This window comes from Arvicanthis niloticus, chromosome 10 (assembly GCF_011762505.2).
Source record: "Arvicanthis niloticus isolate mArvNil1 chromosome 10, mArvNil1.pat.X, whole genome shotgun sequence".
NCBI classification, from domain to species: Eukaryota; Metazoa; Chordata; class Mammalia; order Rodentia; family Muridae; genus Arvicanthis; species Arvicanthis niloticus.
Window position 1 is genome coordinate 7,814,360 of NC_047667.1, and position 21,585 is coordinate 7,835,944.

General features: G+C 39.5%; 1 protein-coding gene across 1 annotated transcript in view; it reads left to right on the forward strand.

Annotated features, from left to right (window-relative positions):
* The window catches only part of LOC117716429 (uncharacterized), a 51,490-nt gene extending 31,176 nt beyond the window's left edge, over window positions 1-20,314 (forward strand). The window contains exon 4 of the mRNA XM_076941736.1: window positions 18,335-20,314. Coding sequence (XP_076797851.1) covers window positions 18,335-19,599 — 1,265 coding nt within the window. The 3' untranslated portion in view covers window positions 19,600-20,314. The remainder of the gene's footprint in view (window positions 1-18,334) is intronic.
* Window positions 20,315-21,585: the final 1,271 nt, after the last annotated feature.

Genomic DNA, 21,585 nt, shown 5'->3' on the forward strand with positions numbered 1-21,585 from the left:
TGTATTAATGTTTATTTTGGTTAGAGACCTGTCTGTTCCTGACAGCTTCCTATATTGAATTCAAAGAAGAAATTGAGCATCTTTGGAGTTACTCCAGTTGTAGTGAGACAGCCACTAGACAAGAATTGCTTCTTCCCATCTACAGACAAATTACTGTCCAGAAAAGGACACACTAGCAGAATAGTCAACTGCCTAGACAGAGTAATCAGCCCTTAATAAATCTGCAGCACTAAGGTCTGTCAGATGATCCTGGGCCAGAAGGCTGAAGAACAGATGCTCCAACGTTTTGTAGTAGAGGGAGTGTCCAGGTGTTCAGAGGTCTCTATAAATTGGCTAGGTTTTAGAAGCTATGCTTTGTGCTTCCCACAATTATAGTTAACTCAGTCATTCTGGATTTCTGATGGGGTTGAAAACTTATAGCCTCATAGCCAATCCTGGCTATTTACCTTGAGAGAAAAGATGTGAGTGGATGGTTTTCAGCTGACATTCATCCTAAAGCCAGGTTCAGAACTAAGTGTTTTAGTTAGGATAGATGACAGAGGTTCTGGTTAGTCAACAAAATGATGGACTGGGTATTAGGACTATCTTGTACCTCACTGGTACAAATTGGCATAATTATGCTCTAATTGTATTTTGAGAGAAAAGTTTCATTTTAACAGGAGGGTGATATGTAGGAGGAGCTAAGTTGGGAGGAGTACTGAGAGGAAGAGAAGGAGTAAGAAGGGGAGGAGAAGAGGAGAGGAGAAGCTAGGTGATGAAAGAGAGAAAGAAGGGGGAGACAGGGAGGCAGATGTTCATGTATCTCCACCAGTCAAAGATAGTTGATATATCTAGGTTGGGTAGTGGGTTACACCTCTGGTTGATCAATACCAAACTTATAAAGCCTTTGATTAACATTTAAAAAAATGTATAAGTGCAAAAAGGAAAAGGGGGCATGGGATAGGGGTTTTCTAAGGGGGGTGATGAGGAAAGGGGATGGCATCTGAAGTGTAAATAAAATATCCAATAAAAATATGAAAAAAAACTAAATTAAGTAAGCAGTTTTAACCAGTTTTTAAAAAATAAATAATTATAACTCTCAGGTGAATAATCTTGCTGGGGCTGTTTTGTCCAGCTTGGCTGAGGGAAGATGTCTCTCTCTTCCACTAGGTTTTTAATCACCTGGGCCCTATCTTTTGTCATAGGTGGCTGGTGGAAAACTGCCTGGTTGTTGTGGGCAGGCCAACCAAACTGCGGTGCCCCTTGTCAAAGGACTTGCCCACCTCTCTGCTCTATAGCAACACTCACTTGTGGCTCTATCTCCTCTTCTGCTGGTCGTCATGTTATCTCTTTTTAACTCAGGATGTTTTACACAGTAGTTTCAGTCCAAACAAAAACAAGAACAAAAAATCATCAGTCAGAGTCTAAGAACATATAGAACAGACAACACAGACAGCTCACCCCTGCCATGGGCCACACAGAGACTAAATTATATAGTCAGGACATAGAAAGACTGTCAGAAAACCATCTGTCTTAGTCACACTGTCAGAGCTGCCATCTTGGATGTAGTGGGCAGAGCCGTATGGCCTGCTGGGAAATCTAGTTCCCAGTCTGGCTGCCATCTTGTATGTAGTCTAACAATGATGGAAGAAACACAGAAACAATTTAAAGACACAGGACTCTATTATAGTTAAACAGACTCATCAGTGTCTGGAGTTAACAGCCAGCCAAATGCCAGTTCCGATGGGGTAGGTCCTCATACCTTCCCCTGTAGTAGGAGAACCCTGTCTCCTTCGTTCAGAAAATGGGCAGTCAGGATTGCATCCTGACTGCCCCCCCCCCCCAGTTTTACCCATGCGATGTCTCCCATGGTGCAGCCTGAGGGCCTCAAGCACATCTGCCTATGCAAGCCACCGGATTCTCACGAATCACAGCAGCAGCTGCCAGAAACCAGAAACCAGAATCCAGAAAACAAAATCAGCAGTACTGCACTCAGACAACAAGACACAGATTCAGCAGCTGCACACTCAGACACCAAGACACACAGACACACACAGACATAAACCTACCTCCAAGGGGTCTTCGGGAGTCCTGGGTGGTCGCACAAATCCTGGATGAGTTTTTCCAGGTTAGGGAACCAAAATGAAAGGACTCAAAGGGGGATTCTCACTCAAGTCTCAGGACAGTGCCCACCCCCCCTCCATAAAAAAAAGCTCATGAGAGACCAGCTTGCTGTAAACACATGAGGCAGTGCAATATCAGAGCTCTGGGCCAGCCCATATCTTCATATATCACATAGGAGACAGAGGGACTGACCTATTCTGTACTTTTAAGGTACTTTCCACTTATTAGTGGACACCATGCATTTTATTTGGGGTGTGTTTTACCTCATTCATGATGATATTTGCTTGCTCCATCCATTTGCCTGCAAAATTCATGGTGTCCTTCTTAGTAGCTGGGTCCTTCAGCTTGTTTTGGGGACCCTTTGTTTAGAAATATTTTTCAAATCTTTTTTTTTTTAGTCCATTTTTCCAATGTCATCTTGGTGTTTGTGGTTGAGGTGTGTTTCTTTTATGCAGCAATATCTTGCATCCAGTATGCATATCTGTGTATTTTTACTGGGGAATATTGTCTATTGATTTTGAGAGACAATAGTTATCAATGATTGTTAGTTCTTGCTACTTTTTTTGTAGGTGTTATTATGTGCATATGAATATATTTTGGGGGGATTTTTTTAAGTGATTTTTTTTGGTGCATGTTTTCTTGGGTGTTTTTTATCCTACTGTGTTGAAGTTTTGCTTCTATTACACTCTGTAGGCCTGGATTGGTAGAAAGATAGTGCTCACTTTCTCTTTTATCACAGAACACCTTGATTTCTCCATCTATGGTGATTGAGAGTTTTCCTGGGTAATGTAGCCTCAGTTGTCATCTCTGGTTTTTCACAATTTGCAAGACAACTCATCAGGATTTTTTGTCTTCTAGAGTTTTTGTGATAAGTTTAGTGTTTTTCTGACACGTCTGACTTTATGTTACTTCACCTTTTTTCTTATACCTTTTAAATATTATTTTTTTTTGTTCTGTAAGTTTAGTGTTTTTATTTTTATGTGTCAGGGGATTTTCTTTAATGGTTCAATCTCTTTGGTGTTCCAAAGGCTTCTTTAACATTTATGGCCATCTCTTTCTTCTGGTTAGGCAAGTTTCATCTATGATTTTGTTCAAGGTGTTTTCTGGTTCTTTGAACTGAGGTTCTTCTTATACTTTCTTTTTCTTTTTCGTTCTTTTTTTTTTGTCTTTTGAGACAGGGTTTCTCTGTGTAGTCCCAGCTGCCCTGGAACTCACTCTGTAGACCAGGCTGGCCTTGAACTCAGAAATCCACCTGCCTCTGCCTCCCAAGTGCTGGGATTAAAGGCCTGTGCTACCACCGCCCAGCTCTTCTTATACTTTCATTCCTATAAATCTTAAGTTTGGTCTTTTCCTTGTGTCCCAAATTTTCCAAATGTTTTTTGTTAGTAACATTTTATCCCTTGTGTTTTTGTTGTTCCATCTGTCAAGATCTTCATTGGTATGTTCTACACATGAGATTCTCTCTTCCATCCCTTGTATCTGTTGGTTATGCTTATACAAGTAGTTCCTGACAACTTTCCTATGTTGTTCATCTCCAGGGCTGCCTCTGTTTGTGACTTCTTTATTGTTTCATTTCAATTTTAGGTTTTTGACAGATTCTTCTTTCAATTCTTTCACATGTTTGATTGTATTTTCCTGTTTTTCTTTAAAGAATTTATTTGTTTCCTCTTTAAGGGCTTCTACCTGTTTGCATGTGTTTTCCTGTATTTCTTTAAGGAGGTATGTATATCTTCTTTAATATGGCTATAATCTTCCTAAGATGGGATTTTAGGTTAGAATCTTGATCTTTGTTTGTGTTCAGATATCTGGGCCTTGCTTTGGTATGAGAACTGAGTTCTGGTGATGTCAAATTAAAAAATGTTCTTGTGCTTGACTTTTGCCACCTGGTATCTGTCTGGTTAAACTGTCCTGGGTGTCTTGGACTGGAACAGACTCCATGGATGCAGGTAGAGATATATCTCCTGGTTAGAACAGGTCATTTGGGAGAGAGGACGTGCATTTGTTGGTTAGGGCAGGCTTTCTCTGTCTCAGATTACAGCTGGATTAGAGCGGTTGTGTCCCTGTGTCCCAGTGTCCTTGTGTCCCTGGTTCAGGCAGACCTCCTTGGAGACCTGCTGGCTTTGTGGTCTTGGGGAAGGGAAGTCAACCTCTCTTCCTGATTATGGCAGATGTACAGTGATACAGCTAGGCTGTGTGATTGGATAGGGAGCTGGCATCCTCATCTGACACAAATACATTTGGAGTTGCAGACTGGCAGGAGGAAGCATCACTTTCTTTAATTAGGAAAGTTTTCCTGTATGATTTCATTGAAAATGTTATCTGTGCCTTGGAGCTTGGACTCTTCACAATTTTCTTTTTGTTTTCTATTGTCTTTCCTTATTTATTTATTTATTTATTTATTTATTTATTTATTTCATCTTATTATTATTATTTTTTATTTACATTTTATTTACATTTCCAATGTCATCCCCTTTCCCCATTTCTCTTCCCTAGAAAACCTCTATCCCATGCCCCTTTTTCCTTCTTGCTTTTATACAGTTTTAAAAAAATGTTAATCAAAGGTTTAATAAGTTTGGAAATGCTCGATCAGAAGTGTAACCCAATACTCAACCTAGATTATTTAAACTATCTTCGACTGTTGGAGATCTGTGAACATTTGCCTCCATGCCCCTCTCTCTTACTCTCACTTTCTCTCTCTCATCACCTAGCTTCTCCTCTCCTTCATCCCCTCCTCTCCTTACTCCATCTCTTCCACTCGGAACTCGTTCTCCCTTAGCTCCTCCTACATATCACCCTTCCTGTTAAAATAAAACTTTTTTCTCAAAATACAATTAGAGCATACTTATTCCTAATTGTACCAGTGAGGTACAAGATAGTCCTAATACCCAGTCCATCATTTTGTTGACTAACCAGAACCTCTCTTATCTCTCCTAACTAACACACTTAGTTCTGAACCTGGCTTTTTTCTTGGCTTTATAATGAATGTCAGCTGAAAACCATCCACTCAGATTTTTTCTCTCAAAGTAAATAGCCAGGATTGGCTATGAGACTATAGGTGTTCACCCCATCAGAAATCCAGAATTACTGAGTTAACTGAAATTATGGGAAGCACAAAGCATAGCTTCTAAAACTTAGCCAATTTATAGAGACTGCTGAACACCTGGAAAGCCCCTATACTACCGAACGTTGGAGCATCAAATCTTCAGCCTTCTGGCCCAGAATCATCTGACAGACCTTAGTGATGCAGATTTATTAAGGGCTGATTACTCTGTCTAGGCAGATATAATCAGTTGACTATTCTGCAAGTGTGTCCTTTTCTGGACAGTAATTTGTCTGTAGATGGAAAGAAGCAATTCTTGCCTAGTGGCTGTCACCGCACAACTGGCTTAACCCCAAGGATGCTCAATTTCTTCTTAGAATCCAAGACAGGAAGCTCTCAGGAGCAGACAGGTGTCTAATCAAAATGAACATTAATATAGAAATATTTGTAGCATCAATTCTATGGACTTCTGATGTTTTGAAAACCAACTATCCATGTAAGGTAATCTGGATTGTTGTCTGTTAACTTGTCTCAGCTATTTCTAAACAAAATATGGAAAACACCCTAACATTAAACTCAAAGCCATGAATATGCTATAGTCTCTTAACTCATAGGCTAACTGTCCCAAATCAGTTAAAAAGTTAAAGAAGGACTGTGTTTAAGCCTTGTATTTCTAAATGTGTTATACAGGCACAATGCCCATGAGAGTAACAACATTCATCTCACTTTTATATCAATAAGAAGCTTGTACCAATGAAAACCATAAATTTGAAATCAAAGTAAATTTTGTACCATTTAAGAAATTATAGCTTCATCTTGATATTAAGTGTACAGATTTCTACCAATAGGTTACGGCTATGTATTAAGTCCTAGCTAGTCCTCCGTGTTCCAACAAAACCATTACTTTTCCATATAAAGACAGACCAATATTAACCACCTTAGTCCTCAAGCCCAGGGAATAGGGGCGCTGACTCTTCTTTAACTGTTGGGAGCCGACTTTTAGCAGAAAGAGGCTATCAGCTTTGCAGCCATCTTGAGCCATATACCCTGAAGTGAGACTCATATTACAATAGCCTACAACAGCTGAGCACACTCTGATAATCTTGATTTAGATACCTTGGGTGTGTGAGATTAAAGGTGTGTGAGATTAAAGGTGTGTAATTTAAGATTGTGACTTAGAGATTTAGATACAAGATCTAAGGGCATGATTAAAGGTGTGACTTAGAGGCATAGCTTAGAAGTGAGACATATAAAGGCGAGAGGCAGACAGAAGAGATGAGTGAATCAGACACTTTAGAGAGTACAACATAGAGAGAACTATTTGGAGTAACAGGTTCAGACACTAGGAGTAGGAATAGACATTAGACACTCGGAAGAGAACAACAAGGAGTACCACTAGGAATTAGGAACTAGGAACTCAAGACTTGGGACTTGGACTAGGAAGAGAGACTGCAGAATAAACAGGATTGAAACACTGTCTGATCTCCATTCTTCGAGTCTGTCCTCACTCTCTCTCTTGCTGAACCCCGACCCTTGGACTGGAGTGGCAGCTTGGGCCGGGATACAGTGGCTGCCAAGCATGGAGTGGAGAGGGCTGCAACATTTTTGGCTGCCCAAAGTGGGGCAGCTTGGGCCTCAACATTTTTTGGCACCCGAACGTGGGACTAGTGTGGTCCCCAACATTTAACTTCTTCAAGCTGATTACAGGTGTTGAGATATTAGAAGAGGGGTGGGGGTGGGGAGTAAATTGATAAGCCTCTGACACTGTGTCTTCACTGAATCCAGATGGAATTCCAGGACATCAAAGGTTTGGGCAAGTCTGCTCAGCATGCTTGATGAGAAGCTACACCAAGGCTGTGTATTCTGCAATATACAATTCTCAGAACAAGTTTTAGTATCAAGAAAAAAAATTTTTTTTCCTAGAGGGCTGACATTTTTAAAAAAGATGTTGGTTCTAACAACTTTTCTTTTCTTTTTCTTTTTTCCCTTTTCAAAATTGGTTGTAATATTTACATTTCAAATTTTATCCCCTTATTCCATTCCCCCCACCACCCAGGAACCCCTTATCCCATCCCTGCTTCCTTGTGCTTCTTTGAGGGTGTGATTTTCCAGTTTCTATGATGCTGTTTCCATTAACATAAACTGCCTCCTAAATTTCTAAATCCTTCCCTTTGTGTTATTAAATCTCCTATTTTTTCTTTTTTTCTTTATTTTTTCCCTTTTTAATATCTCTTTTATTTTATTTTTTAAATTGGGTACTATATTTACCTTTCAGTTTTATCCCCTTACCCCACTTCATCCCACCACCCAAAAACCTCCTATCCCATCCCCCCTCCTCATGCTTCTATGAGGCAGTGCCCACACCTACCCCACCCACCCTAATATCCCCCCCCCCACTCTGTGTTCGCTTTTTATGGGACCAAGAAACTCCTCTCCCACCTATGCCCGACAAGGCCATCCTCTCCTACATACACTGCTGGAGTCACGGGTCCCTCCCTATGTGCTCCCAGGCTGGTGGTTTAGACCCAGGGGGGCTCTGGTTGTTTTGTATTGTTGCTTTCCTCCTGGAATCACAAACTCTTTCTGCTCTTTCAGTCTTCTCTCTAAGTTCTCCATTGGGAAACCCCTGATCATATTAGTGGTTAACTGTGAGCATTGTCCTCTGAATGTGTTAGTCTTTGGCAGACCTCCAAGGAGACAGCTATATCATGTTCCTGACAGCATGCACTTCCAGCCATCCACATCAGTGTCTAGCTTAGGTGACTGTACATGGGATGAATAACCAGGTGGAATGGTCTCCTGATGGCCCCTCCTTCAGTTTCTGTCCCATGTTTTGTTTCCCTATTTGCTCCCTTGAGCATTTTTGTTTCTCGTTCTAAGTAGAACTGAGGCATCCCCTCTTGGTCTTCCTTCTTCATGAGCTTCATGTGGTCTGCGGGTTGAATCTTCACTATTCCAAGCTTTTGGGCTAACATTCGATTAACAGTGAGTATATACCATGTGTGTTCTTTTGTGATTGGGTTAACTCACTCAGGATGATAATTTCTAGTTTCATTAATTTGTTTGAGTTGATTTTATATCCAGCCACTTTACTGAAGTGGTTTATCAGGTTTAGGAGTTCTCTGGCCAAAGTTTTATGGTCACTTAAGTATACTATCATATCATCTGCAAATAGTGAAATTTTGACTTCTTCCTTTCCTATTTATATCCCTTTGACTTTCTTTTGTTGTCTAATCGCTCTAGCTAGGACTTCCAGTGCTATATTGAATAGGTAGGGTGAGAGTGGACAGCTTTGTCTAGTCCCTGATCTTAGTGGGATTGCTTCAAGTTTCTCTCCATTTAGTTTGATGTTGGCTACTAGCTTGCTGTATATTGCTTTTACTATGTTTAGCTATGGACCTTGAATTCCTAATCTTTCCAAGACTTTTAACATGAAGGGATGTTGAATTTTGTCAAATGCTTTCTCAGGGTCTAGTGAGATGATCATGTGTTTTTTTTTCTTTGAGTTTATTTATGTAGTGGATTACATTGATGGATTTCCAAATATTGAACCATCCCTGCATTCCTGGGATAAAGCCTACTTGATCATGATGGATGATTGCTTTGATATGTTCTTAGATTCGGTTTGCAAGAATTTTATTGAGTATTTTTGTATCAATATTCATAAGAGAGATTGGTCTATAGTTCTCTTTCTTTGTTGGGGCTTTGTGAAGCTTAGGTATGAGTGTAATAGTAGCTTCATAGAACAAATTGGGTATTGTTCCTTCTGTTTCTATTCTGTGGAATAGTTTGAAGAGAATTGATATTAGGTCTTCCTGGAAGGTCTGATAGAATTCTGCACTGAAACCATCTGGCCCCAGACTTTTTTTGGTGGGGAGATTTTTAATGACAGTTTCTAATTCTTTAGGGGTTACGCTACTGTTTAGATGGTGTATCCGCTCCTCATTTAACTTTGGTACCTGGTATCTATCTAGAAAATTGTCCATTTCCTCCAGATTTTCCAATTTTGTTGAGTATAGGCCTTTGTAGTAGGATCTGAAGATTCTTTTAATTTCCTCTGTTTCTGTTGTTATGTCTCCCTTTTCAGTTCTGATTTTATTAATTTGAGTACTGTCTCTGCGCCCTTTGGTTAGTCTGGCTAAGGGTTTGTCTATCTTGTTGATTTTCTCAAAGAACCATCTCCTGGTTTTGTTGATATTTTGTATAGTTCTTTTTGTTTCAACTTGGTTGATTTCAGCCCTGAGTTTGATTATTTCCTGCCATCTACTCCTCTTGGGTATACTAGCTTCTTTTTGTTCTAAGGCTTTCAGGTGTACTGTCAATTTATTAATGTATTTTCTTTCCATTTTATTTTTGTGGGCAGTTAGAGCTATGAGTTTTCCTGTTAGTACTGCTTTCATGGAGTCCCACAAGTTTTGATATGATGTGTCCTCATTTTCATTTAACTCTAATAAGTCTTTAATTTCTTTCTTAATTTCTTCCTTGACCAAGTTATCATTGAGTAGAGCATTGTTCAGTTCCACGTGTATGTGGGCTTCCCGTTGTTTTTGTCCAAGTCAAAGATGAGACTCAGCCCATGGTGTTCTGATAGTGTACAAGGGATTATTTCAATCTTTTGGTATGTTGAGGCCTGTTTTGTGACCACTTATATGGTCTATTTTGGAGAAGGTACCATGAGGTGCTGAGAAGAAGGTATATTCTTTTGTTTTAGGATGAAATGTTCTATAGATGTCAGTTAAGTCCAATTGGTTCATAACTTCTGTTAGTTTCATTGTGTCTCAGTTTAGTTTCTGTTTCCATGATCTGTCCATAGCTGAGAGTGGGGTGTTGAAATCTCCCACTACTATTGTGTGAGGTGCAATGTATGGGTTAAGTTTTAGTAAAGTTTCTTTTATGTATGTGGGTGCTCTTGCATTTGGAGCATAGATGTTCAGAATTGCAAGTTCCTCTTGGTACATTTTTCCTTTGATGATTATGAAGTGTCCTTCTTTATCTTTTTTGATTACTTTAGGTTGAAAAACGATTTTATTTGATGTTAGAATCGCTACTCCCGCTTCTTTCTTTGGACCATTTGCTTGGAAGATTGTTTTCCAACTTTTTACTCTGAGGTAGTATCTGTCTTTTTCACAAAGGTGCGTTTCCTGTATGCAGCAAAATGTTGGGTCCTGTTTATGTATCCAGTCTGATAGTCTATGTCTTTTTATTGGGGAATTGAGTCCATTGATATTAAGAGATATTAAGGAAAAATGAATGTTGTTTCCTGTTATTTTTGTTATTGGCAGTGGAGTTATGTTTGTATAGCTACCTTCTTTTAGGGTTGTTAGAAGATTACTTTCTTGCTTTTTCTAGGTTGTAGTTTCCCACCTTGTGTTGGAGTTTTACACCAATTATCCTTTGAAGTGCTGGATTTGTGGCAAGATATTGTGTAAATTTGGATTTGTCATGAAATATTTTGGTTTCTCCATCAATATTGATTGAGAGTTTTGCTGGGCATAGTAGTCTGGGCTGGCATTTGTGTTCTCTTAGGGCCTGTATGATACCAGTCCAGGATCTTCTGGCTTTTATATTCTCTGGTGAGAAATCTGGTGCAATTCTTATAGGTCTGCCTTTATATGTTACTTTGCCCTTTTCCCTTACTGCTTTTAGTATCTTGTCTTTGTTTTGTACATTTAATGTTTTGATTATTATGTGACGGGAAGTATTTCTTTTTTGGTCTAGTCTATTTGGGGTTCTGTAGGCTTCTTGTATATTTATGGACATCTCTTTCTTTAGGTTAGGGAAGTTTTCCTCTATAATTTTGTTGAAGATATTTACTGGCCCTTAAAGTTGGGAATCTTCACCTTCATCTATACCTATTATTCTTAGGTTTGGTCTTCTCATTGTGTCCTGGATTTCCTGGATGTTTTGTGTTAGGAGCATTTTACATTTCACATTTTCTTTGACAGTTGTGTCTATGTTTTCCATGGTATCTTCTGCGCATGAGATTCTCTCTTTTATGTCTTGTATTCTGTTGGTGATGGTTGCGTCTATGACTCCTGATCTTTTGCCTAGGTTTTCTATCTCCAGGGTAGTCTCCCTTTGAGATTTCTTTATTGTTTCTACTTCAATTTTTAAGTCCTGGATGGTTTTGTGTAATTCCTTCACCTGTTTGGTTATGTTTTCTTGCATTTCTTTAAGGGCTTCTACCTGTTTACCTGTGTTCTCCTCAAATTCTTTGAGAGTGTTGTTTATGTCCTTTTTAAAGTCCTCCATCATTATCATAAGAAGTGATTTTAATTCTGAGTCCTGCTTTTCTGGTGTGATTTGGTGTTCAGGACTTGCTATGTTGGGAGAACTGGGTTCTGATGTTGCCAAGTAACTTTGGTTTCTGTTGTTTACATTGTTACACTTGACTTTTGCCATTTGGTTAGCTCTAGTGCTACCCTCTCTCATTGGTTCTGACTGGGGACTGTCTTTCCAGTTATCTGGCTTGTATCAGAACTCCTCAGGGTCCAGATGTCTCTGTGATCCTATGATCCCAAGCTCCAGATGCTCTGAGTGCAGTGTCTCCTCTAGGAAATCTCAGGGTAAGGTGTCTTCTTGAGAGCAGACCAATTAGGTGTTTGCTGCTCTGAGTTCAGTGGTTCCTCTAGAATGTCTCAGGATAAGGTGACTGCTGCTCTGGGTTCTGTGGCTTCTCTAGGATGACTCTGGGTATGGTGCCCCCTGCTCTGAGGTTGGTGGCCTCTCTAGGATGTCTCAGGATATGGTTTCCATCAGGGTGCAGACCCACTGGGTGTCTGCCTCTCTGAGGACACTGGCCACTCTGGGCTGACTCAGGATGCAGTTTTCACAGGGGTACAGACCCACTGGATGCCCGCTCTTGCCACTGGGATCCGAAGAGGGGCAGAAGGGGAGTGAAATTCCACAAGGACAGGGTTTTGGTACCTGGTTTGGGGGGTCCTTAGAGGTTTCTACTTCCAGCTGTGGCTCTGGTGCGTAGGGTGGTGCACAGCTGGCCCTACCTGCCTCCCTGAGGATACTGGTCTCTCAGGGATGTCTCAGGATACAGGTTCCACAAGGGTGTAGACCCTCTGGGTGTCTGTTCCCACTACCGGGATGGATCTGGAGAGGGGGGAAGGGGAGTGGAGTTTCGTGGAGGGGGGTTGGGTACCTGTGGGGGGGTGCTGCGAGCTTCCTACTCCAAGCTGTGGGTCTGGTGCATAGAGCGGTGTGCCACTGGCCTTACCTGTCTCCCTGAGGGCACTGGACTTCCAGGGATGGCTCAGGATACAATGTCCCCAAGGGTGCAGACCCCACTGGGTGTCTGCTCCCTCTACCGGGATGGATCCGGAGAGGGGTGGAAGGGCTCTTCACAGTTTTCTACTTTTATAATTTTTACCTTAGGTCTTATCATAGTATCCTTGATTTCCAGGATGTTTTGTGTCATAAATTTCTTGTTTGCTACCTTTTCTTTAATCTATCAATTTCTTCTATATATTTGCTCTGTATTCACTGCTCACCCAAGGCATGACTTGCTTTTTCTGTATGTTGTATTTTGTTCCACAGGGTTTGTGCACATTTTAAAATCCTTTTTCTCATGCATGTGCCATGCTTTTTACCTGAAACATTAAAAATTTTATTGTATTTATTACCTTATTTTTTTATATTTTATTTATTTATTTATTTTTATTAGATATTTTATTTACACTTCAGATGCCATCCCCTTTCCCCATTCCCCCTACCCCTCTTAGAAAACCCCTATCCCATGCCCCCTTTTCCTTTTTGCATTTATACATTTTTTTAAAATAATGTTAATCATAAGCGTTATAAGTTTGGAATTGTTCAATCAGAGGTGTAACCCACTGACCGACCTAGATATAACAACTATCTTTGACTGGTGGAGATACATGAATATCTGCCTCCCTGTCTCCCCCCTCTTTCTCTCTTTCATCACCTAGCTTCTCCTATCCTTCTTCTCCTCCTCTTCTTACTCCTTTTCTTGCTCTCAGTACTCCTCCTACCTTAGCTCTTCCTACACATCACCCTTCCTGTTAAAATGAAACTTTTCTCTCAAAATACAATTAGAGCATAATTATGCCAATTTGTACCAGTGAGGTACAAGATAGTCCTAATATCCAGTCCATCATTTTGTTGACTAACCAGCACCTCTGTCATCTATCCTAACTAAAACATTTAGTTCTGAACCTGGCTTTAGGATGAATGTCAGCTGACTACCATCCACTCAAATCTTTTCTCTTATGGTAAATAGCTATAAGTTTTCAACCCAGTCAGAAATCCAGAATGACTGAGTTAACTATAATTGTGGGAAGCACAAAGCATAGCTTCTAAAACTCAGCCAATTTATAGAGACCTCTGAACACCTGAAAAGCCCCTATACTACCGAACGTTGGAGCATCAAATCTTCAGCCTTCTGGCCCAGAATCATCTGACAGACCTTGGTGATGCAGGATTATTAAGGACTGATTACTCTGTCTAGGCAGATATAATCAGTCGACTATTCTGCATGTGTGTCCTTTTCTGGACAGTAATTTGTCTGTAGATGGAGAGAGGCAATTCTTGTCTAGTGGCTGTCACCACACAACTGGAGTAACTCCAAGGATGCTCAGTTTCTTTTTAGAATCCACGACAGGAAGCTGTCAGGAGCAGACAGGTCTCTAATCAAAATGAACATTAATATAGAAATATTTGTAGTGTCAGTTCTATGGACTTCTGATGTTTTGAAAACCAACTATCCATGTAAGGTAACCTGGACTGTTGTCTGTTCACTCCTCTCAGCTATTTCTAAATAAAATGTGGAAAACACCCTAACAATAAACTCAAAACCATGCGTTTGCTATAGTCCCTTAACTCATAGGTTAACTGTCCCAAATCAGTTAAAAAAGTTAAAAAAGGGCTGAGTCTAGGCCTTGTATTCCTACATGTGTTATACAGGCACAATGCCCATGGGAGTATCAATATTCATCTCATTTTTATATTAATAAGAGGCTTGTACCAATGAAAACCTTAAATTTGAAATCAAAGTAAATTCTGTACCATTTAAGAATTTATAAATTCATCTTGATAATAAGTATACAGATTTCTACCAGTAGGTTATGGCTATGCAGTAAGTCCTTGCTAATCCCCCCTGTTCCAACAAAACCACTACTTGTCCCTAGAAAGACAGACCATTATTAACCACATTAGTCCCCAAGCTCAGGGAATAGGGGCGCTGACTCTTCTTTAACTTCTTCAAGCTGATTAAGGGCGTTGAGATTTTAGAAGAGGGGTGGGGGGGGGAGAGTAAGTTGATAAGCCTCTGATGCTGTGTCTTCACTGAATCCAGATGGAATTCCAGGACATCAGAAGTTTGGGCAGGTCTGCTCAGTATGCTTGATGAGTAGATACACCAAGGCTGTGTATTCTGCAATATACAATTCTCAGAACAAGTTTTAGTATCAAGAAAAAAAAAATTTCCACCCCCAAGGCGCTGACATTTTTTTAAAGATGTTGGTTCTGAAGACTTTTTTTTTCACCGCTTCTTAAAATTGGTTGTAGTATTTACGTTTCAGATTTTATCCCCTTAGCCTACTTCCTCCCACCACCCAGAAACCTATCCCATCCCCCTCCTCATGTTTCTATGAGGCAGTGACCACACCTACCCCCCTCACTATCCCCTCCCTGCCCTCACATCCCCCCCCCACTGTGTGTTCATTCATTCATTTTTCATTCATTTTTTTTTATGGGACCAAGAAACTCCTCTCCCACCTATGTCTGACAGGGCCATCCTCCCCTACATATACCTCTGGAGTCTTGGGTCCCTCCCTATGTGTTCCTAGGCTGGTGGTTTAGACCCTGGGGGGCTCTGGTTGTTTGGTATTGTTGCTTTCCACCTGGGGTCAATAACCCTTTCTGCTCCTTCAGTCCTCTCACTAAGTTCTCCATTGGGAAACCCCTGATCATATCAGTGGTTAATTGTGAACATTGTCCTCTGAGTGTTTTAGTCTTTGGCAGACCTCTAAGGAGACAGCTATATCATGTTCCTCACATTATGCACTTCCAGCCATCCACAATAGTATTTAGATTAGGTGGCTGTACATGGGGTGAATACCCAGGTGGAAAGGTCTCCTGATGGCCCCTCCTTCAGTTTCTGTTCCATGTTTTGTTTCCCTATTTGCTCCCTTGAGCATTTTTATTTCTCATTCTAAGTAGAACTGAGGCATCCCTTCTTGGTCTTCCTTCTTCATGAGCTTCATGTGGCCTGTGGGTTGAGTCTTCGATAATCCAAGCTTCTGGCCTAACATCCGTGGAGATATGTTTGTGTAACTCTCTTCTTTTGGGGTTTTTGGAAGATTACTTTCTTGCTTTTTCTAGGTTGTAGTTTCCCTCCTTGTGATGGAGTTTTCCACCAATTATTCTTTGAAGTGCTGGATTTGTGTTGAGATACTGTGTAAATTTGGATTTGTCATGGAATATTTTGGTTTCTCCATCAATAATGATTGACAGTTTTGCTGGGTATAGTAGACTGGGCTGATATTTGTGTTCTCTTAGGGTCTGTATGATATCGGTCCAGGATCTTCTGGCTTTTATGGTCTCTGGTGAGAAGTCTGGTGTAAGTCTTATAGGTCTGCCTTTATATGTTACTTTGCCTTTTTCCCTTACTGCTTTTAGTATTTTTTCTTTGTTTTGTACATTTGATGTTTTGACTATTATATGGCGGGAAGTATTTCTTTTCTGGTCTAAACTATTTGGAGTTCTGTAAGCTTCTTGTATATTTATGGACATCTCTTTCTTTAGGTTAGGGAAGTTTTCCTCTATAATTTTGTTGAAGATATTTACTGGTCCTTTTAGTTGGGAGTCTTCCCCCTCATCTATACCTATTATCCTTAGGTTTGGCCTTCTCATTGTGTCTTGGATTTCTTGTATATTTTGGGTTAGTAGCTTTTTGTATTTTGCATTTTCTTTGACAGTTGTGTCAATGTTTTCCATGGTATCTTCTGCACATGAGATTCTCTCTTCCATCTCTTGTATTCTGTTGGTGATACTTGTGTCTATGACTCCTGATCTTTTTTTTAGGTTTTCTATCTCCAGGGTATTGTCCCTTTGTGATTTCTTTATTGTTTCTACTTCCATTTTTAGATCCTGCATGGTTCTGTTTAATTCCTTTTCCCGTTTGGTTGCATTTTCTTGCAATTCCTTAAGGGATTTTTGTGTTTCCTCTTTAAGGGTTTCTATCTGTCTACCAGTGCTCTCCTTAAGTTCTTTGAGAGTGTTATTTATGTCTTTCTTAAAGCCCTCTATCATCATCATGAGAAGTGATTTTAATTCTTAATCCTGCTTTTCTGGTGTGATGGGGTGTTCAGGGCTTGCTCTGATGGGGGAGCTGGGTTCTGATGATGCCATGTAAATTTGGTTTCTGTTGCTTACATTCTTGCTCTTGCCTTTTGCCATCTGGTTAACTCTAGTGCTGCCTGTACTTGCTGTCTCTGACTGAAGCCTGTCTTTCCAGTTATCTAGCTTGTGTCTGATCTCCTAGGGGTCCAGATGTCTCTGTGATCTTTTCCAGCTGCACTGATTATAGTGGTACCTCTAGGATGCCTCAGGATATGGTGCCTCCAAGGTAGTAGTCCAGCTAGGTGTCTGCAGTTCTGGGTGCAGTGTCTCCTCTAGAATATCTCAGGAAACGTTGTCTGAAGCTCTGAGTTCATTTGTTCCTCTGTGGATCTGGATTGAGTGGAACTTCCAGTATGTCTCAGGTGGAATCCGGGGTCCACACAACAGCAGACCTGGCAGAGGTCTGATCTAGGCCTCAGATCTGAGAACTAGTTTCTAAGACACTGTCCAAGTTAGAGCGCCTGGGATCCCTGCTTCCTCTGGGTTCTTGGAGGTTGGGGACAGAGCTGCCACCCAAGATCTGCTCAGTGCTCTGGCCCAGACCAGAAGGAACCAGTGTTCCAGGCCTGGAGTGACTTCCTGGGTCCTTTTGGTTCCCAGTTACTCCCTGTTTAGGGCGGGCCCTGCTGTCTGCTTACCTAAGATACTGCCTGAGTTCGAGCACCTGGGATCCCTGCTTCCTCTGGGTTCTTGGAGGTTGGGGGCAGAGCTGCCACCCAAGGTCTGCTCAGTGCTCTGGCCCAGACCGGAAGGAACCAGTGTTCCAGGCCTGGAGTGACTTCCTGGGTCCTTTTGGTTCCCAGTTACTCCCTGTTTAGGGCGGGCCCTGCTGTCTGCTTACCTAAGATACTGCCTGAGTTTGAGCGCCTGGAATCCCTGCTTCCTCTGGGTTCTTGGATGTTGGGGGCAGAGCTGCCACCCAAGGTCTGCTCAGTGCTCTGGCCCAGACAGGAAGGAACCAGTGTTCCAGGCTGGGAGTGACTTCCTGGGTCCTTTTGGTTCCCAGTTACTCCCTGTTTAGGGCAGGCCCTGCTGTCTGCTTACCTAAGATACTGCCTGAGTTCGAGCACCTGGGATCCCTGCTTTCTCTGGGTTCTTGGATGTTGGAGGCAGAGCTGCCACCCAAGGTCTGCTCAGTGCTCTATTACCTTATTTTTAATATATAGTCTTATTGATACTAAATCTATTATTTACTTTTACAGTAGTATTCTATTCCAATAAAGTTATTCTAGTTCCTTTTTTAATTATTCTGTCTTTGGAATAATTACTTGCATCTATATTGGTAATTGAATTTCATACTGAGTAGATATCTTTTGTTATTACTGCATGATAGTTGCAACAAGTTTGTTTCAAGTTATCTGTTATACGGAATAATTATTGATGATGGATATATATATATATATATATATATTTCATGAAATATCTCCTAACACATTATATTATATTTTTGGCATTTGTTTCTTTGGAATAAAATTACTGCAGTTCTGTGTTGTATGCTTTTGCTATGATTCTCCTCAGGTTACTGATATTTCTTCAATTATGCATGTGTATCATTTCCAGCAAATTGTAAAATGTCAAATAATGACATGATCTCATTAATTTCAGGTCTATCTTGTGATCATACCAAGAACCTATTCACAAAGGCATTTACACAGGATTATTTTTTGAAGGAAATAACACAAAAATTTGCATGTATTGAACTTTCACCTCTACATAGAAACAAATTCTGGGAATATAGAGATGCCAGTGAAGAGTGTGATATATGTGATTATGGAAATCATCTGTTTGCAAGAAAAAATGGTTTCATTCCTGAAACAGATCAGGAAGTTCCAGATACTTCTCCTGAGAGAACTGAGTCCTCAAATCTTAAGGCTCACTACAGAATTTCTACTCAAGAGACACCTTACAAATGTAGTGAATGTGGCAAATGCTTTACACAGTCTTCAAGTCTTAAAGTTCATCATAGAATCCATACTGGCAACAAACCTTACAAATGTAATGAATGTGGAAAATCTTTTACACAATCATCAACTTTTCATGTTCACCGCAGAATTCATACAGGAGACAAACCTTACAAATGTTATGAATGTGGGAAATCTTTTAACAAGTCCTCAAACCTTAAAGTTCACCACAGAATCCATATTGGAGACAAACCTTACAAATGTAGTAAATGTGGCAAATGTTTTACACAGTCTTCAAATCTTAAAGCTCACTATAGAATCCATACTAGAGACACACCTTACAAATGTAATGAATGTGGCAAATGTTTTACTCACTCTTCATGCCTTAAAGTTCATCATAGATTCCATACTGGAAACAAACCTTACAAATGTAATGAATGTGGCAAATGTTTTACTGACTCTTCAAATCTTAAAGCTCATCATAGAATCCATACAGGAGACAGACCTTACAAATGTTATGAATGTGGGAAATCTTTTAAGGAGTCCTCAAAACTTAAAGTTCACCACAGAATCCATACTGGAGACAAACCTTACAAATGTTATGAATGTGGGAAATCTTTTCAGGAGTCCTCAAAACTTAAAGTTCACCACAGAATCCATACTGGAGACAAACCTTACAAATGTAATGAATGTGGCAAATGTTTTACTCACTCTTCATGTCTTAAAGTTCATCATAAATTCCATACTGGAAGCAAACCTTACAAATGCAATGAATGTGGCAAATGTTTTACTCACTCTTCAAATCTTAAGGCTCATCATAGAATCCATACAGGAGACAGACCTTACAAATGTTATGAATGTGGGAAATCTTTTAAGGAGTCCTCAAAACTTAAAGTTCACCACAGAATCCATACTGGAGACAAACCTTACAAATGTTATGAATGTGGGAAATCTTTTAAGGAGTCCTCAAAACTTAAAGTTCACCACAGAATCCATACTGGAGACAAACCTTACAAATGTAATGAATGTGGAAAATGTTTTAAACAGTCCTCACATCTTCATGTTCACTATCGAATTCATATAGGAGACAAAACTTACAAATGTAATGAATGTGGCAAATGTTTTACACAGTCTTCAGATCTTAAAGTTCACCATAGAATCCATACTGGAAACAATCCTTAAAAAGTGGATGAGTGTGGGGACACTTTTACACAGTCTTCAAGTCTTAAAACTCACAATAGATTACATACTAGAGATAAACCATATAAATAAAATAAGTGTAGAAAATAACTTATCAGTTTTCCAACTTAAAGTTCACCAAAATATTCACACCGAAAACAAAACTTACAAATATATAAGTGTGTGAAATCATTTGCAGATTCCTCAAATTTTCAAGTTCAACATAGAATCCATAATGGAGATAAACCTTAGAAATACATTGAATGTGGCAAACCTTTTACACAGTTCTCAGATCTTAAAGTTCAACACCAAATCCTTCCTGGACATAAATGTTACAAATATAATGAACATGGAATATCATTTATCCCATCCTCAAATGTTCAAGTTCACTACAGAATCCATACAAGAGGTAGTCTTCTTGAATAAGAAAGTAGTCAGTTTTTTTTAACCTGGTCCTCAACTCTCCATGTGCATCAAAGAATGTATTATGGAAAGCAGCCTTTCCTATTCCAAGTGCAATGAATGTGTGAAATACTTTTCTTGTCCCCATTCCTTCAAGATCACCACAGAATATATTTTGGGGACAAGCATTACTATTTAAAGGTTGTGAATTTTTTTTCACAGAAATCATGTCCTCAAACATAGCACAACATGCATACTGGAGACAAACCTTAAAAATGTCAACTATATGGCAAATCATTTAGTTCACAAGCTCAAACTTTGGATGAAATCCATCAATATAGCAGACTAACTTGATAGGTAGTTGCTTTCTGAATATTTATATAGAAACATGTTATTTAAAAAGAGAAATATTGTTGTAAGTATGTAATCAGTATTGATACCTTACTCATTATCAGACAATTCCCACAGGTTAGTCTTATACTTGGTATTAATTGGAAATATTTTCACTCAGAAATGACAAATATTCATTTTAAATTGTTTTAATAACTATAAAATATGAAAATATCTTTCACCCAGTGTTAATCTGACATCATTGATTAATGGTGATATAGAATAAATTTTCAAACTTGTATTTTAAATTGTAAGCATTTATGCCAAAAAATATCATTGTACATTTTCATACAAACCTCTTGCATAAAGTTCTGTATAATTTAGTTTGGTAGAATACTGTGATTTGTGAGATATATACTTTGTGATGATTATTGTGGTGTTTAAGCTTTTATAGACTAATTTTTAACCTAAAACTAGTCTCTTCTTTCTTACAGTTATTAATAAATATTAATAAATATGTTCCAACTGTCTTTTATTAATACTGCCTTATTGGATTAGTCTCTATTTTATGCTTGGATGGTATCATCCATATCTTTTATTTTATTTTTTTATTAAATGTTAATGAAGGCTTTATAAGTTTGGTAATGCTCAATCAGAAGTGTAACCCAATACCCAACCTAGATATATAAACTATCTTTGACTGGTGGAGACATGTGAACATCTGCCTCCATGCCCCCTCTCTTTCTCTCTCTCATCACCTAGCTTCTCCTTTCCTTCATCTCCTCCTCTCCTTACTCCATCTCTTCCACTCGGTACTCGTTCTCCCTTAGCTTCTCCTACATATCACCCTTCCTGTTATAATAAAACTTTTCTCTCAAAATACAATTAGAGCATAATTAATCCTAATTGTACCAGTGAGGTACAAGATAGTCCTAATACCCAGTCCATCATTTTGTTGACTAACCAGAACCTCTGTTATCTCTCCTAACTAAAACACTTACTTTTGAACCTGGCTTTTTTCTTGGCTTTATAATGAATGTCAGCTGAAAACCATCCACTCACATTTTTTCTCTCAAAGTAAATAGCCAGGATTGGCTATAAGACTATAGGTCTTCAACCCCTTTAGAAATCCAGAATTACTGAGTCAACTGAAATTATGGGAAGCACAAAGCATAGCTTCTAAAACGTAGCCAATTTATAGAGACCGCTGAACACCTGGAAAGGCCCTATACTACCAAATGTTGGAGCATCAAATCT